The 19,755-nt window shown below is 39.4% G+C and overlaps 1 protein-coding gene across 5 annotated transcripts in view; it reads right to left on the bottom strand.

Moving 5' to 3' along the window:
• CREB5 (cAMP responsive element binding protein 5) overlaps positions 1-19,755 on the bottom strand; it is a 257,670-nt gene that overhangs the window by 184,991 nt on the left and 52,924 nt on the right. For all 5 annotated transcript variants that reach the window (XM_063153664.1, XM_063153647.1, XM_063153683.1 and 2 more), the window contains one exon: positions 17,589-17,710. In XM_063153664.1, the coding sequence (XP_063009734.1) occupies positions 17,589-17,710 (122 nt within the window). The remainder of the gene's footprint in view (positions 1-17,588; positions 17,711-19,755) is intronic.

The following is a 19,755-nucleotide window of genomic DNA, read 5'->3' as shown; positions in this document are numbered from 1 at the left end:
TTCATCCTCCTGTATAATTGGTCTTCCTGGTGTGACCCAGCCAGATAGATAACTTCATTCAAGGAGGAAAAACATGATTCAGGCAGGAGTTTCAGTTAAGCCATGAATTAAACAGGGCAGGCAGGCATCTTCGAGCAACAACCTAGCTGCACTTGGAGAACTGTTAATTCGGAGTTCTCTCCTCCACACAGCAGCTTTTGCCCAGAAAGTGGCTGTCAGTGGGATGTTTACAACCTGAGCAATGTGATAGCTGAAAGCTGAAGAACAGAGAAGAGGGTCAGGAGTTCCAGCCTGGCACAAGTAGCACCACAGTCCTGTTCTCAAGAGCAGCTAGCTCCTGGGTGTCTGCATTAAAGAATAGCAATATTACCCTTCAACCTTGAACACTGCTCATTTTAAACCAGCCTAACTTACATTTTTAATACACCAGACTCAAAAAATAGCTACTGCAGGCTCTAGGAAATGCTACCTGGTTTTTCTTCACCACCAGAAGACAACACAATGGACTGTGCTCTGGAAAGCCATTGGATCACACTTTCTAAGCAAAAGGAAAGAGGTTTTCCAGTAAGATAGTGCTCAGAAGGTGATTCTGTGTATATTTTAGCCTGTCTGCCAGTCATCTAGGAAAACTACAGTGGCAACTTCCTGACACAGTCAGTACTGAATATCACAATCTTCACCATTCCTGTTGGTTTTATAAGAAAAGGCAATGTGACCCCTGTATGATATTCTGAAAGCCATTTCCCAAACATTTTCATAAGTGAATGCTTGAACTCGTTTCAGATGCTTGCTACAAATTTTTGGTTTTGAAAGCAAAGGTGGAAAGCAAAGAGCTCTTGGTGACTCAGTGGAAGGTCTCCTTCAAAACACATCATCTCACATTTCTCACCTACAGCTGTGACAAGGTTTGCAAAGCTGGAACCAGTGAGTCTGGATTGCTAGAGCTGGCCCAGAATTTTGCTCAGAGTTTTTATTTTCAAAGAGCCAAACAAGAAAGCTGCTAAGTTTGTCTGGATTTACTGTTTGTGACCCATGTAATAAGACTAGAAATTTTAATTCTCTCTACAAGATTTTTTAGGTATTGGCAGGGATGCATATGGAAGTTTAGCATCTTGAGAAAAACTATTCAACAGAGAAAGAGAGAAAAGAAAAGTAAACTCAAGGAGGTTCAAAGCAAAACCATAAAGAATAAAGATTTGTGTGATAGTAGAGAATATACATTGTTGCTCTGTTAGATTATTTGCTGTAAGGCAGAAATATGATAGTCTGAATTTTAATAAGATATAGTGAAGTCTGTGATGTTGGGAGTCCAAAATGATTATTCTTCCTTCAAAAAGGACAGACAATGTACTACCCTACAATACTTGGTCTGTCTCTTCTTACAGTAAACATTGCTAATGCTCCTGGAGAGGGGCTGACCTTGCCAGCCAATTACATTATGCTAATTTGTCTGTTACTATAACTCCTACAGAGGCATTCACAGCTCAGAGCAGGACAGAGATTTATATTGTCTCTTCCAAGCTGCAGACTGTGGACGTTAATCTGTCTCCCTCCTTCCAGCTACAACTCCACATGGCAATATCTACATGCAGTGCCACTGTACATTGAAAGAGACAGTTATTGCCAGCTTTATTCAACTTAGAAGACAAGCCGTGGTCCTACTTTGCCCTTTTAATGTGTCACTCTACTCAGAAAGCATATGCTTGGTAACAGCTGTTTTCCTATGAAAACATATGGTTTCTCATATGCTTTTGAAAACACCACAGGAATGTATTTGCTTGCTAGATGCTAGTGCTGTGTCTCTACATCCAGCAACAAAATCATCGAAGGGAACTGAACACTTTCTATGTTATACTCATGTGTTGTAAAAAAACCTGTAGTTTTAAAGCAACAACAACAAAAAAAAAATCATCCAGCTGAGAAGATTTAATGTCAAAATAAGCCTCATAATTTAGAAGGTATGTGCTCTACAGTGTTACTTGAAGATGGGATCCAAACACAAGTCTTCTGCAAACATATAGCAAGTAGCATAGCAGTTTATAGTTCATGTTCCTTCATGAAAACAAAAACTGGTGAGACCTGCCTCTTCTAGCTAAGCTTTCCTAGCATCTTTCAGCTGAGATATGATAAACAGAGTATCAAAAACAATTGAGTCACAGCAGCTTATAACAAACCACTGTCCTTCAAGTAAACCACAGCACTGACCTTTACATGCCTCTTTCCCCCCCTTCATAATATTTAGGGCAAGCTAAGAGTATCCACACAGCCAGTTGCATGTCAGAGGAGGTAGAAAGTAGCTGATTTGTTGGGCTACTTTAACTCAGATGTGTTCTGTCTAGGGTCAGGTTAAACCGAAAGCTAAATATTTGGGTAAATAAAAGTTCTGGCTGTGGTTTTGAAACCTATTTCAACATCAGCTGACACAGAAACTGACATAAATACGCAGAAAGTTTTCCAAGTGTTAGAAAGACAGGGAGGTTACAGATTGGCAGGAAAACAAGAAAAATGCAAAAACATGGCCTATGACAAGGTCTTACAGAAATTTCCCTTTGGCACTGAAAATAATTCCACTGGAATATTTGTAGAAAAGAAAGAAAAAATTATATTCAAACTAGCTCATGCTGTAACACCAACAAAATGAAGAAAACCACCCAATTTTACTTTCAGACCTTCTGAACACACCACTGTCTAGGTGGTATTCAAGTACTTCTCCTGTAACTGAAATAATTTTACACCTGTGTGTTGATGGTGGTCAAGCACAGGATCACACCAAAAAAATCCCCCATCACAATGAAATGTTAATATTTTATTACCTATTAACAGTGAGGGAGCGCACAGAAGTCCACACAAATTTGTATCAGTGACTTTACAATTTCCAGCAGATCATGTTGCAGTGCCGCCTGCAGTTAAAGCCCTGAGCCACAGGCTGGCTTTTAAGGTGCTTAAACACACAATGGAAAGGGGTCAGGAAAGCAAATGAAGGGCAAGAACTGGTGAAACCCCCATGACAGCTTGAGGTATGGCCCTCAGGCATCTGCTGGGCCCCTTTCCATGGGTTATGATTCCCTCCTCACAGTCTGTGAAAGGTAACACTTGCCTGGTGGGCACACAGGTCACTACGAGGATCCAGCGTTTTGCGAACTACTGGCAGATGTGCAATAAACCCACAGTGACCTTCTTTCTAAAAGCAAGCAGCAACCAAAGACTTATTAATATGCCCTGGGCATAGGAGATGTAAGAAAACAGGCTGATTTCTTGTGTAACTGTTTCTACCAGCTAGGAACTAATGTACCAGGGACAAAAACAAAAAGCCCTCAGAGGAAACTAATACAGGATGTCTCTCTGGAAACACAATGGTCTTAAAATGATACAAGCCAAGGGAATAGAAATACACCCTTACCTGTCTAAAAAATGTTTTGTGGTTATTAAATAGAGGTATAATCTTGTTCATCTGGTTAGACACTACAAGGAAATTATGAAACCAGCTTACAATAAAACCTTCTTAATAGTGCCCAGAGCTCTCAGTCCCAGAAGGTAACTGAGAACACCTTTTACCCAAGGTGACTCTTCAAAGCTCAAATGAATAGGAAGGTCAAAAAGCCAAGAGTTTGTCTCATCAAGACAAACAGTTTGCATGCTGCACTGGTCGTATCTGCTACAGAACAAAAACATCCACCATGAAACCATATTTGCTTCTTATTTTGTTTACATATTCAGAAGTAAAGAAGGAGGAAAAAAATAATGAAATCAGGTATAGGCTGTCATTCAGAAGTTTCTAATCCTGACAAAATAATACGGTAACATGCTCCTGTTTGACCTCAATTTGATATCCATAACTCCAGATCTTCAGCAGAAAAAGAAGAGGTTGATTTACAAATGCATGTCCAGTCTTCCCAAATGTTTCCAATAGCTTTGTGCAACAACAGGTATTTTCATAAAGCACAATGGTATGAAAAGACTTAAATGCACATGCAGAAAGAATGAAATCAACTGCTTGAGGTATCATTCATCACATACCAAATAAAAAGTAATAAAAATATTTATAGTATTATATTGTTAACCTGCATTTCTCTTCAGAATCAGAACTGGCTTTTCCATAAAGCCAGTTAATTTGCTCATAATGATCAACACATGATATATCTCTGAAGTCTCCAAAATTAAATTTTCTACTAATTTTCCAGCTGATGAACAAAAGGAAACTGCTCTTCCTGCGTAATTAAGTTAGCTTATAGTCCTATTATGAACAGTCTATACGAGGCTGTATCTGTACCAGCTATATGACAAATTCTCATTTATGACCTTGTTATGCATGTAGACAAAAAAATATAAAAAAAAAAAAAACATTGAAAAACACACTGCATATTCCAGAAAAAAATTGCCTCAAGATGCATATTGCATTTCAGCAATTTGCATATTCAGCAAAAATGACTTCACACTACAGGTGATCTAAAATTATTTCACATACAGATATTCATTGTATTGAGCAATATTTTCAGAATATGTAGTAAAAAGAAGAGCCCAGTATGAAAGTACATTGAAGTTTAAGATTTCCAATCAGTTCAGTGGGTTTACATGAGCAAAATTGGTCTCTTCATGAAGTTTCAAGAATTTCTCTACTGCAGCAGTATCTTCTGATTATTTCTTTATTAACAAGTACTGGCAGAAGCTTTTCTGCTCGACAGGAGTAGGAGCATTTAAAATTAGCAGAGTACCACATTGCTTTACATCCCAGAAAGGGTGAGGGTGTCTAGCTGGCAGAGTTCATGGAAGTGACAGACAATGTCTGTACAGACAGCACTGCAGGTTCCTTGGTTGCTCAGCTCTTTCACACTGCATTAATACTCTTTGAATGCATCAACTCTGGAACTCTAAGCAGAATTATTTTTTTATTTTCCTGGAAAACATGTTGTGGTATTAGTTTAGTAATTTAATCTTGTTGGCAATATAATAGTTATGGCATAATCCCTCATGTTATAAAAGTAATTGCCATAATCATAAGCTACATTCAATTATTTCTTTTTCTACATTGCAGCTGCAGTGGTTTCCCACTCCCAGCCTGCCATCCTGTTGCTGACAAGACAAGAAGGGGCAGAAAGCAGAGCTCACAAAACACTACTACATCCCATCCCCTTCCCTTGCCTAATAGCAAGTGACTCCCCATCCCAGTTAATAAAGAGCTCCTTGTCCCTCCATTATGCAGTGTAATCTTTAAAAGATTACATTCTCATTTGGGAATGAGCCAAGAGCCAGTGGGAAATTCTCTACTAAATTGGATAGGGAGACAACAATATGAAGGGCAGCTGGATGGAAGTACATTTTTTTCAGGGCATTCCTATTCCTGGGGCCCTGTGGCATTGTTAGAAGTCCAGCAGTCTCTGCTTTTTTCACTGCTCTGTTGTCAGAATAATGCTATTCAAGAAGATGGGGATACAGATTAGCTGGTTTGAAGATGGAATGTGAGGAAACAAATATTAAAAAGTAGGAAGAAAATAATCAGAAAGCCCAAAGTCTTACTGCCTTAACACAAAACCAAGGGAAGAACATTTTGTTTTAAAACAATGTATTAAGTGTATCAACTTCAATAGCAAAAGATGCTTTTTTTCCTTACCTAACTGTCAACAGGAAGGCAATTTGAGCACTCCATCACTAACAGTATATTAAGTACGATTTTGAAAGGAACATTTCCCTCACTGACTCTTTCTCCTTGCCTGCACCTTCCAACAGATGCATTTGCTCTGTGGGATCTGCTTTCCACCCCACACTACCTGTGATCCAGGATGGGGAAAACCACAACAACACAGGGCAGGCAGGCCCTATCCCATTTATCCCTCCACATGCAGGAATGTAAGTGAAGGACAAAGGCAACTGCATTTTTTGTTGTGTTTTTTCCTATTTCCTTGGGGTTTTTTTGTGGGGTGGGATTTCGTTGGGTTGGTTTGGTTGGGGGTGGGCTTTGGGTTGTTTGTTTTTATTTGGTTTGGGCCTTTTTAGTTTGTTTGGGTTTTTTATGTATATATACACTTTCATTGTTTTTTAAACTATTTCTCCATAAATTACATAGATTTACATCTCCAGAAGACTGGAGAGCTGGCTGGTACTTATTTGGTCAATGATGGCATACATATATTATCATCTTAGTACTGCAGTTAGTTAGAAAATACAGAAAAAAAAAAAAAAAAAGAAAAGCTGTAACAAATGTCTTTTTTTTAAGTAGTGGACCTTTTCTATCTACCCCAGAAAAAAAAGTTTTGAATCATAACATGAAATTATGATCATTATTCCCTTTCATGTTGCATAATTAGTTATTAGGAAGAAGTAAAAAAATAGTTCTCACAGAAGGGTGTCAGAAAAATTTGGTTTACCCTTAAATTTCTGTTTATCCAAGTACAACTTTCCTCATCTACAGGAGTCAACTAACAATAGTTACCTTTTGTTAGTCCATGGGAGGCAGTAGTTAAAACACATTAAAATAGAGGATTGTTTGCAATTTAAAGTCTTGGTGTTGGGAAGTCCTGATTCAGCAAACTATCTCTCTTCGGCAAACCCCTGCACACATGCTTGAAGTTAACCATATGTTTAAGAGCTATTGAAGTACATGGACTTTGGCCCCATTTCAGAAAGTCAGTTATATACACATTTAACTGGCTGAGATGGATGAAGCAAAGAAAAGAAATTTGGATATAAGAGGTGCACCTGAAAAAGATTCCAGCCACACAATAATCCACAAAATAAGAACTTATGTGCAGAGGTGTAACACACGTAATAGTTTTCCTGGTTTTCCTGAAACATATATGCTGGCATTTACATTTGCATGAGTTTATTGTACTGGGAAAAAAATAGCATAAATGGGAAAAAGCCATGGTTACTTTGTCATTACAGGAACAGGCCTTTCACAGATGTATACTCCCCAAGGGACATACAAAGAGATCTCAGAGATAAGGCAGGAGTATGATGAGAGAAAGAATATCTTAGAAAAGACTATAAAGAAAGCAGAAACACGAGCATTCAGACTGACTTTCCTTTCCACTTTTTCAGGGAAAAGCTATTCTAATACCCAGCATCAACTTAGCACCTTCATGTCTCCTCTTTTCTTGTACAGCCACATCCCTTGACATCTCATTTCAATATTAAGCTGAGCAACTAATTCCATTTCCTTGGACTGGGGGTGGAAGGGGTGGAAGGGACAGGATGGGCATGGTGGGGAGAAAAGCAAATTTTACTTTTCACACTCCTCAGTCTCTGCTCCCCCAGTTCTGCTAAGAATTTTGAATATTTTGAATATCCCACTTCTTAAAAAAAAAAAAAAGCTGGTTTTTTAATGTCTGCTTCGTATGAGTGCTGATTTTTCAGTCTATCTCTCTCAGTTGAACAGCCTCATGATAGCCTCTCTCAGCTTTCTTCATGTCTTAGTAATATTCTTTTCTTTCTTCTTTTTCTGTGTAAATTTTCCTTTCCATTTTCCCCATCAAGTCTGATCTGGGGTAGGAATACATTGTAAAAAAGAAAGGTACTTTTCTTCCTTTTATTTCTTGCCTCCTTTAGAAACCCCTACTTTCTAATCTTCCTTCTTTCTCTCCCCTCTGTGACATCAGGGAGGACTCTTCCAACAAAAAGGAGAGACTGCAAGGGACCTTATTTTTATTTCTTCCTTGATAGGAGAAGGAAAGGTACGGCTAGGACAAGAAAAAAAGCTGCCAGATAGAAGCCCAGACAATGTGCAGTTTTGGCATCTTTTACCTCTTCCTCTAGGTCTCATGTCTCAATGTCAATGACAAAGCCAAAAGCCAGCTCCCTTTCAGTGCCTGCTTTGAATTTCCCTAGGCTAAGTCCACAGAGAGGGAGGAAATACCAGCACCCATACACACATGTCAGGTGAAGGAGGAAGAGGAGGAGGAATGAGTATCTCTTAATGTAGGAGGAGAAGCCACGCTGGCCTCACACACTTACTTTAATCTCTGTTGAGAATGAGCTCAGAGACCTTCTCAACCAACCACCAATTTATTTGACTTTTAAGATTTACTGAAAGCTGCTCTGGCACCTCTTACAGGCTCCATAGATTAAACTTCAGTCTTGTACCTTAATGGTTTTTGTCACTGTTTCTTTTGCAGATGTCTTTTATTTAGAAAGGGAACTTCTAACAATCAGTAAGAAATAGTAGTGCAAACTTACAACTAATGAGAAGGAAGAACACCAAGCTTGCATGACAAGGCGACAAATTTCCCTAAACACTACATTGTAAATATTTACTGAGACTCACAGAAAAAAATCAGAGAACAAATTTCCAAATAAATAAATAGCATAAAATCAAAAGGGGCATTAGTCATTTTCTGGAATTCCAAAGAAAGAAAAAAAAAACTTTTCCAGGCTCATAATGATATTCCTAGCCACATAAAGCATATTTTTCTATCAAGATTTCTCTTAATAATAGTATGCCACAGAGGATCATTAGGCAGGAAAACAGGGTCAGGGCAAGGATAACAAAGATGAAAAGAAAACTGCTGAGAGTTCACCTCTGCTGTTTATTTTGAGGCACACTTAAGATTCAAGTCGGAGAGTCCTAATTGTATTCAACGATTTAGTTCTCTAAAGAACATAAACAAAACTAGCAAGGGGTATCAGCCAGAATAAAGCTTTCTTCATAATCATAGAGTAAGGTCAGCTTTTGTTTGTTCTTTTATATGATAATCTCCCCTCTTTTGTGTTGACATTTAAATGTTTTAAAATGGAGAAAATAAGTATCTGAAAACTAATGGCCTATTTCTGCAGGGGCAGCTCTTTTAGCATGTTCTCATATTTTCTAGCTTCTTTTGGTTGTGCATTCCTTACGAAGCATTTTACAGCTTTTACACCTAATCTAGGTTAGCATGGTCTGCTTAGCAGCTTGTATCCATTGAAAAGCAAGGCAATAATCCATCTAGGTTTAGGGCTTTTTCATAGAACTGATGCAGAGCTGTGTCAATTTTAATGTCATGCTATGGAGAGTGCATGTAGCTCTCTCCACTTTAGAGGATTAAAAGTGACCTCTCTTACCAAAATCAATAAGGGCAGCTTGCTGTGACTAATAGGTTGTAGAAATTCAAAAGAGACGGTTTGTAACACTGAGTTCATTCTCCCCGTGTCTCTCCCCACCCAGCCCCAGACTGGCTGGCAGAGCTGCACTTTGACATGTACATTCACATGGCAACCCCATGGCTTTTCCCTTCCCAGGGACCAGACCCAGACACACACAGTTTACTCGCATTTCAGGGGGGAAAAAAAAGCTTACTACTGATACTAATATTTATTCAATAATAGTGGGTTTGGCAACTTTTGTAGAAAAGCATGTGAGAGAGAAACCAGAATGAGGAAACTGTTAATATATATAATTTTTACCTCCCTGGTATGATTTTTAAAAGGCCTTGTTTTTATATCTTAGCGAGGCATCAACAGCTACCCAGATACTTCACATCACTTCATGAGCACAGTAGGTTTTTTCCTGGTCTCTGAACAAGGCTTTTCTCCCTTCAGATCTTTGCCTAGTTGTAACAGGTTAAAAATTTAAATTCCATTAAAGCCAATGAAACTGCCCCAGAGATGTATGAGGCTATGCATCCCACTCTGGTGTTCATTAACTGCCATCACATGTGACCAGTGGTTCTGGCTTTTTTCTTCTCTCCACCATCCCTTTTTTTACTCTAAAGTACATCAGATTTAAAAGTCAAATTTGTGCACTGCTGGAAATGGGACGTGCCACAGCATGCACACCACTGCACACAAACTCACTTTACAAATGAGTCTTCAGTTTTTCAATTTCAGATTTTATAAATCTAAAGAACACTAGCAACTCACACGTGGATCTCCCACTTTATGGTGAAGACACCCTCAACTCCACTGGATGTCTCCGACATTCAGTTTATCCTCCTTGATGTACAAATTTAAAATCCTTACCCACAGTTCATAGCTTGTGGACATTTTCTCCATCTAACAATCACCATCATTGTCTTTATGCCAAAAAAACAAGACTTGCCTTGGGGAGCAAGGGAGAAAAGAGGCTGAAGTTGTGGGAGGAACCCAACTGTAAAGGTTTAGGAGTCCCTATGGAGGGTTATAAATAGTTGACTGCCATGTGCAAAATGTGAAAGAAACCCAGTCAGCAAAAGAGCTGTTGCTGTTTTGAAATCTTCTAACTACATCTATTTAAGCAGTAGACAGTGTTATAAATAAACAATAAATCAAGAAATTATTAGCATTTGAATTTTGGCAAGGGGTATAATCAGCAAATAATAGGAAAGATCTGCAAGCAAACCCACCAATTAATGATAAATAGGACTTGGCTCCGGATAACTTCACCAATGTGGATCTCATTAGATGGCTGTGGAATCTGTTCCTGCAGCAGCCCTCTCCGAGTGAGGGAAAGGTGAGGTAACCGAAATGTCAGCACACCCAACCCTGGCGGTTCTTGGGCTCCAGGATTGTAACCACCTGGGCCAAAATGACAACCTTATGCTGCCGTGAAGGCCATGCCATGGTGTCCCAGGGTTTTACCAACAGGTTTCCTTGCCTCAGCTTTCGGACAATGGCTCTGCAATCCCCTCTCAGCAAAGGAGACCAAAACCACTCAGCTTCACTCTCTGGAGAGAAAGGATCCTTCTTTCCTCAGTTCACCTTGCTTTATTAACAGTACCTCTTGTAGAGAGAAATGCCCTCAGGCAAGCAATATCACTTAAACAGATAAATAATTTGCACACCAGGCAGGGGGAAGGGAGAGGGGAAAGAGACCCTGCCTTATTAGACTCGAAACAGACACACCATGTTAATACGAAGGATCAGCATATGGTTCTAATAGGCTTTCTAAAATGATTTATCAGCTGTGATTAAGCCCTTGACCAGCATGTCTATCTTCATAAATAAAGGAAAAGTGCACCTTGCTCTGAAGTGTATCAGCAGTATCTTATTACCCACCCAACCATAGAGACTGCAGCCCACTCTGGGGAGCAAAGAGCTCGTGTTTAATAGCAGAGCTTATGCTCTAAAGAGACTGCCAAGATTTAGGGGTTTTAGCTAACAGATAGGCTTATAAAAATGCCACTACAGGAAAGGTTTATCCCTTTTTCATGTGCCATCCAGTCCATGCTGCTGAAACCTGAACTGGTAACAAGGAAGCTGTGCCATTAAAAACATTCCAAGGAAGACCAAGGCAAAAGGCACGACTTTGCTGTGTTGCCGTGAAAAAAATGTTAGAATGAAATCAGATAGGCCTCCTTTTGTTATGGGTAGCCAAAATACAGAAAACATAACAAACCTCCAAACATTGCAAGAGGGTGACTCAGCTTCTTTGGAACAGAGACAATAATAAGAAGGAGGAAAGTGGACTGTCCTGACTGAGCTCTGAAGGATGATTCATCAGCTGGAATTCAGAAGAACATGGAAGGACGATGGTTAGGGAGGTTTAGCTGAATCAAAAATGTATGCTCTCAAGAATTGCCTTTTTGCACGATCCAGGAACTTATTGCTGGGAAAACATTCAGGTCTTCTCTTTGAGTATAAGGATCTAAACCTTTAAATCCACTCAAAAGTCCATTCAGGATAAGAGAGTCCTGCCTGCCAGCAGACGACAAGACGCTGTACCATGAGCAACAAGCCTAAATTAAAGCCTATTCTTGTGAATATTTCTGCAAGGTCACAAACAGTTTTGTCCTGACAGTTTTCCTGTGCCATTATGCAGAAAGTGTCCCTTTTGTAACACAGTCCAGTGTAGCAATGAAGCGTCTGGACACAGATACCTGCTCAAAACAGGACTCATAAAGCCAGGGTCTGAAGCGCCAACTGTGGAGCTGCCATCATAGAAAATACAACAAACCACCACATGTCTACCATGAAACCTATAAAGGTTAAGAAGTTAAAATCCAGCAAGCCTACCCATCTGGAGAGAGGAGGAGAGCATTCTTCCTGTCTTTAGCAACACTGAACAACAGCTGATAAATCTTTAACACACATGGTCTGTGGGATGCCCTATGCTGAGACCAAGGAGATATGGAATCAATCCGAGGCTTTGCCACAGACTTCCTGTGCAATTTTCAGCATGTCACTTGAGCCCAGATCCTTTAGGGTAGCTCTCTGATTTACTCCTGCTTTGTTTCAGTCAGAGCAAGGCACCAAAATGTCTTTGAGGGAGTCTATGAATCTTCTGGGGCCATGCTGCTAAAGAGATTTAGGAAGCAAATTGAGACAGAAAGCTGCTCTTTTGGCAGAATGGTGGAGAGGACCCAGATACCCTGCAATTCTCACTCCACTTATGTGTTTCCTTTGAGAGCTTGGTGTCACACTACTAAGGAGCTCTGGAAAGCAATGTCCTCTGGAATCTGTTTTTTCCCTTAGAAAATAAGAGACAGAGTATTTACCTTCCTCATAGGAATACTGCAAAAGTTAATTTAATTAAGAAAAAAGGGTTGTTGCAAGTCAAAAAATGAACCCAAAAAGCAGATCAATAGCCTGATGCAATTAATGCATATGAAAATCCAGACTAACCCTCATAAAAACTCAGATACAGAGTTACAGTATATCTTTCCACTACTTCAATGAGTCACCCAGAAAAAATGCCATGGTGTGAGAATGCTTACATCTTCACAGATACAGATATTATATTTAGAGTATAGGAACTATTGTACTGAAACCTTTGAATGTGGGGTGATACTTTGAAATTTAGAGTTTTGAGCTATCGCCTTGACAACAGCTTAACTGATTGATAAAGTAACAGCTTGAAGTTATTACAATACATACAACAATGGTACTCTGGCCCTTAAGCACTGTATTAATATAAACAATTTCTAGTTTTACTAATTTCTAGTCTTACTTTGTGTCTACTATGACATACTGAGTATATAAGTTACTTAATCACAGTGGGAAAATAAGAAATCAGCGGCCCTTTGACTTAAAAATATGGATGGTCTTACATCATGTTTAGACAAATGGAGGGAAAATGTACATATGTGCATTTATGATAGCATAATTTTTTAAAAAATCAAAATAGTAAGTGTTTAAACATAGGTCTTTGCTTCCATTGTACAGACTGCCAGACAATGAGCCCAAAGTGCTCCAGGAAGACGCTCATGAGTTTGTTGGTTTGTATTATTTCACAAGTGAAATTCAGCCCTTTCAGAGCACTTGCCTGTGAAATGTGTACCAGCAATGCTCTTCTCCAGGACCCTACTGGGGTTTCAGAGTACTTACCAGGGAAAACTGGGGCTAATTTTTCACCCATCAGCCAAGCCAAAATGAACTCTTAATCCCTGTTCTTTCACCAAGGGAGTGCATTGCCAGCATTACCCCATAGCCTATTACAATACAGTCCTCTAAAACCCAAACACTTACACAATGTGCTTTGTCAACATATAAATTTTTTTCTTCTCCTATAAGGGTACGTATGACCCCATACATATCACCCTTTCCTGGCTAAGGGTGATTTACTGCACTGCTAGTTTCAGCTGCTGTAATGTCAACTACTAAATACAGACAAAATCTTTTATGATTTTTCTGTATTACTTTTCAGAAGAGAGCAAAACCTATGGGCTAGATACACATTGCATCAAATTTAAGCAAATGTGGAAATTAAGTTAATTTTTTCACCCAACTATCCTACTTTAGGAACAGATTCTATAATTTCCAGCTTGCTTTGAATTATAACATCTTCCCTACACTCATAGGCTGCAGTACCAAACTATGACATTCAGCAATATATGCAAGAAATTTCTTCTGGAGGTCAAAGAGTCACTGAGCTCAGCATGAAATAGTGATGTGCTATAAGCTAGACAAGTACATTTTATATATATATATATATTTTATCTATATATCTTCTTATGCAGATACACAGAAATATATACACAAGGAGATCCTAGAAGGGATCTCCAAATATATGTCTTTCAAACACACATCAGTCTGTAGCATCATCTCTTTTTTAACACAGCTAAATTGGATACTCAGGATTTTTATTCCTTCTGCAGATTGAAATTATTTAACCCTTAAAGGTTTTTTATTTGGTTTAGTTCTTCTTCTTTACTGGACTACTTCAATTTGCTGATGCTTTTCTAGCAGTGAGGTGCCTGCCTTAGGATAGTACACTTAGAACAGGAACATCAGGCCATGTAGAGGACTAATGAGCTTCCTGAACTGACAGTGAACAACCCACATTAAAACCAAGTTGTAATTTAGACTAGCCATTTCCCTGCCTCATTTGCATAATTCATACATTATCTTGCAGCCCTGAACACTGATGAGAAGATTTCAATGTTTCAGGATAAGTCTTAGGAAGAAATGCATCCAAAGTCCAGCATATGCAGAATTTTATTTTAAACATGCCCTCATGTTGAAAATATTCAGCTCACTATTTGTAAATGCTATTTGTTGCAATACTCGTTACAATCATCATATTTCCACTTTTTCTCATTTCACACAGGGACGTCAGGCTAGATGTATTTTAAGAAAGTAGGTCCACTAAGTTATTCAGAAACAGACCCTGACTCTTCCCATCTCCGACAGGATCCTCTCAGCCCCAATTCAGTGCTCAGAACAAGATGTGACAACAGGGCCTATCCAGCAGCAGCAAATGTCATGTGTTTGCAATTACAACCCACTGCAAATGATTTGGATACCTAATGTTCCAGGCAGTGCAAGCCTAAAACCTGCAGCCAGTGGGCTAAAATGGCCATGTGATCTGCCAGCACTACCTGCCTTGTTGAGTTGGGTTCCAAGTTCTGTCTGGGTCTGAGCTGTCAATTGCTGTCTGCCTCAAGTTCCCAACAACTTTGACATTTACAATTTTCCAAGTAGAAATACAGTATAGGTATGCTTTTACCTGTGCTAATTTTGGTGGGGAATTTGGGAGGTGGGAGGCTTGTGCTGGGAAGAGTGCTGTCAGGAGGATGGGAAAGCCTCTTTCTCACATGCTTATCCATATGCTCATTGCTGATCTGTAGCGTCCCTTGTATTTAGGGAGCAGGTCTTTCTCAAGGAGAGACTTCCAGCTAATATACAGTGGCATACAGAGCAGCAAAGCCAAAACCAAAAAACTCACTCCCATTTATAGCTTTATTTTTCTCAGTTTAGATCCTGGAGGTTATCATCATCACTATTGTTCCTTGAGTCCCCTCAGTCCCCAAGCAAAGGCTAATCCACATACATTGTCAGAGGTGGTCCTTGACAGATGATCTCACTACCACAAGGCAGACCAAGTATGGGAGGCATAGAGACACTTCTTCCACTTTACACATGAGCAACTGTGGAGGAAGGATGTCAAGTGATTTATTCCTGGATAGGAAGCTGGGATATTAATGCAAGTGCTTTCCATTCGATAGTACCTTTACAAAGAAAAGGTACACATGGTGTTCCTAAACCCACGCACTCAGAGCTTCACAGCTAGTTTGGAAAGTCACCAGTCTGCATAACCAGCTTCATCACAACAAATTCTCATGGATTATCCATGGGCTCCCACCCAGAAGATTAAAAAAAAAAAAAAGAAAAAAGAAAGAAAGGAAAGAAAATGCAGCTACTTGAACTTTATCCTCTGACTTTTCAAAGTATGACTCTCAAGGAGCAAAAAAAGCCAATGAGAAATGAAAGTGTTTTTCTGTTACAAGATTTCAGTGTCAAGCTGTGTGCTAAGCCGCATTGATATACTAAAATAAACAAAACTGTTTCTTTCAAAGTCCAGAGAAATTAATATGACCAAAAATATTTTTGGAAGACTTTTCTGTGCAGTGAGTAAGATTTCCATGCAGTTAACCTTAGTCTCCATGTGTTGGTAGGTCCATTAGGCCAACACTACATCACACTCATATTGCAGGGATAGGCTGTTGGAAGCATTTCCTAAGGGACAGCTGCAGCCCAAGGAGTCTCCTTCTGTCTTGGCCTTTGTCTCCTGCATTTGTGCAAAGCCCTACTGGGGCCTGCTTCAGATTCCTATCTGACAGTCAGTCAGTAACGTAAGAATGAACATACAGCAGACTAATTGGAAACACAGAGCAAATGTTACAGGTTAGCCAGCTAGTGGGACTTATGCCCCTTTCTTTTTCTTTCCTTTTTTTCCTTTTTCACCCCTTTTTTTTCCTCTCTTTTTTTTTTTTTTTTTAATTTCCCACCACCATGATCACTTATTTGCTCCCTGGAGATCACCAATGGCAGCTGCAGGGGTTGGTAGGAGGGCAGAATAAGACTCCCAGAGACTGCTAAACAGCTGGAATTATCAGGTAACTTGATGCCCTGGTCTAGATTTTAATCAGATTTTGCAACTATCCCTCACAAACTGAAATCTCTCTGCAACATCAAGCACTGCATTCTGAGGCTAGCTGCACTCAGGTCCACCTCAGTAGATTTCTCCTGCTCTTCCACTCCTGCAAAATAATCACCAGGCACAGAGAACAACTTAAAAATCCTGTGATGGACAAAGAAGTAGGAGTGTACAGAAATGTTCTCCCTGATTCTAACTAAGACTCCTCTCAGCAGAACCTAAACCACAAATTTTTTAACAAGTCTAAAATTAGACACATTTATCTCAATGCATGGCTCTTTCCTAACACACAAAGCTGTGAGGGTCAATCTGAGCTATTTTCCCAAAACTTGAACTCTCTCACATTTGGACACTCTTATTCCTTGCTCAGCATACCATGGCACAGCCCCTCTCCTCCTCTATCTGTCCCAGTCTCTTTCCTTATGAACCACAAATAAGCAATACCTAGACTCCCTTCATTATAAGCCAAAACTAAGCTGCTCCTGGACTCCACTCTCTTTCTACAAGCCTCCTCTCCTGTTCTGCACCTCAGCACACAGCTTTACCTCTTTTCTTGCTGGACTCTCTAGTGCATTAAGCTCTTTTACCATTCTTTGAAAATTTTAACAGCACTTTAGGATCTCTGAAAACACTCTTAACTGTCTTTGGGTACAGGAGCACACTTACATACAAGGTGGCCCATATAATTCAACCTAAAGCTCAGAATATTGACAGAATAACTTCAGAATAAACAAAAGAATACTAATTGAAAATGGGTTATGTTATCTACTAGATGTTTTAAGTCAAAGTTTCTCAGCTCTGCTTGAATGCTTTATGAGAAATACAGAAACACAATAAAGCTGGTATTGATGATGAATAAATCACCATCCTGTTATGGAGGAATTTAAAAAAATAAGAAAAAGAAAAGATTTTCTCTTAAGTAAATGCCTCTTCATAAGCCAAATTTCCCTGTGACATATTTGAGGCAGTTTGCAATCCTCACTTCAAAGATGATATAATTTTCCCAAGCCTCTCCCTCAAGAGGTGTGTGGTTTGTGTTATAGTTTACTTAAAAGCAGAGACTTGGAATCAAACCCTGGCAAACATAGTTACACTCTTTTTTTTATTATGTAATACTAGTTTTTTGTTGGTTTGGGGTTTTTCTTTCTGTCAACTGCTTCAATAGTTTTAAAAAGCATGTCACAATTTATAGTGCCACCCAGTTTGTAACCAAAAGGTTACTACTAGGTAGTAGAGCTCAGTCTGCTTTCTCTCAGATTAAAGGACACTTCCTTTGCCATTTCAAGGAATCAAAAGGGGAGGAAGGGCTTGGTGTGCCCACACTCACCCTTTTGTTGTTCTCTTCTTCTTGTGCCTTCCTGAACTCGTGCTCCAGGGAGCAGTCGATGTCGTTGAAGAGGCCGACTTCCTCGCAGTTCTTCAGAAAGCGCGTTGGTGTGGGAGTCTGATCTGAGAACAGGACAAGAAATGATCGTTGGTGCTCAATATTAAAAGGAGAAATTAAATAGTCTTCCAGGAAAAGAGAGGTTCTAACCAAGCTTCTCTTTGCCTTCCCACCCCTACCTACTGCACCATAATTAAAAAAAACCACACACCACTCAATTTCTACACTAAACACTGCAGGCAGCCCTGCTTGCCATCATTGTCCAAGACCAGGCAGCAGTCATCATTTGGGCAAAAAGACAACAGCATGGGTTTTCCCAGGGCACATAACACAAGTGCATCTCCTTAACGTGTGCAAATGGTCATTACAACTCTCTCTGAACCTCCAAAAATAGGCTCATGCAGAACAACGCACGGTGCATCTCGTAATGCACATTCAAACTACAGCATGCATGTTAACTGCTGTGGATACACACTAGTTAATGCCTTCAAGTGCTCAAAAACCACCTCAAACATACACATCCTTAGCAAAAAAGGCAGCCATGGCAAGAAGTTTTGCTTCCAGCACAATTTTTGAAGGAAGAGTTAAATAACATATGGAAAAGCTATGATAAGTGACATTCTGGCCATGAAGAAACATCCTTTTGCATTTTATACCTGAAAGTGTTGATAATACATGCAAAACCATTGAATTTGGAGGCAAAAAAATTCAATGCCTTCATCTCTAGGATTTTTCTGCCCTCTCAAAATTAATGCATTAAGGATTCTCATAAATGCCACAGGCAGGAAGGACTGAAGAAATTACAAGGTTTTCTAATACCTTTTCAAAAACCTGCAAGACAGACAAGCAAAATTGCCATGCAGACTGTAGTTTTAGTGACTTCAGTTTCTTTCTTCAGGAAATGAAAAATCAAGCCCAAATTTGGGAACCAAAGACTCCCCGTAGCACAGGTCTGAGGCACCTCTACTCATTTTGAGTCTAGTTCTTAATTATTCCACCTTGGCTCCTTCTCCCAAGGCTCTGTCCCAGCTTGAGATGCTTTGTAGCTGATTTCACAGAAAGATTGGACTCACTTTGTTAAAAAATAATCTTCAGCATAGTCCTTGAATACTACCTATTGTTTGCATTTCATTCTTTAAAGAATGAAAACTCTGTCATACTAAACCCCGTTGCCCATATTGGGTCAATTCTGACCTCAGAAAAAAGCTCCACTTCAACAAAGAAAAAATTGCTTTCTTGCACCTAGCTAAGCTGGGTCAAGTTCTAATATTACCCTCTTACAGCAAACAGTTACTTAACACCATGAATTTTACATGATCAGGATATTAATGCACATCAGCCCTTAATGAAGCAGTACAAAAGCAAGGTACACAAAGGAAAATGCAGTTTTCACTTAGAAACTAAGGGAGAGGATCAGCCTCCTCCATTATAAAGCCAGGAGAAGGCAATTTCCACCTGTATCAAGCATGGTCCTCCAGGTTTGACTTTCTCAGGTAATCCAAGGGCAAAGACACTCATTTGCATTCATATTTCTGATGGAATATCAGAATGCAAGTCCTTAATGTTAAAATTCTTTTTTAATTTCTTTTGGCTTGAGCATCCTACTTATGAACATAAAGGAAACAAACTTCAAGTATTTGGGAATGCACACTTATTTATCTATTACCTCTCACAGCTTACTACTGTATTACCAGAGTTACAAACAAAACTTTCTAAGAATCCTGCAAGAACTCAGTACAAGGAGATGAGCCAACAAGGTGCTGGCATTGATGGGAGCTGAGGACACTCAGCCCTTTACAGGTCCATATCCTAAATAAGCAGTGCCAAACAAATCTCTGAAGTAACCTCAGCAAACTCTGTAGATTTACACCAGGGTTGTTTTTGGCCCTTGGTCTGGAGCTCATACTGGAAATTAATGGCACTAAAATGCAGGAGAAATAGATTTAATTTCCAAAAAGGATTAAATGCTACTTTAGTGAACAACACCATTCTTTTGTAGAAAATCAAGGACAATTGTCACTAAGCCTTGCTGGACACAAAGGGCACATTAGTATCTGAATGTGAGGTAAACAGAGGAAATGTTTTATTGTTAGAAGTGATATATCCATAT

This window comes from Melospiza melodia, chromosome 1, assembly GCF_035770615.1.
Source record: "Melospiza melodia melodia isolate bMelMel2 chromosome 1, bMelMel2.pri, whole genome shotgun sequence".
Taxonomy (NCBI): Eukaryota; Metazoa; Chordata; class Aves; order Passeriformes; family Passerellidae; genus Melospiza; species Melospiza melodia.
This window is presented reverse-complemented; position numbering and strand designations above follow the sequence as displayed.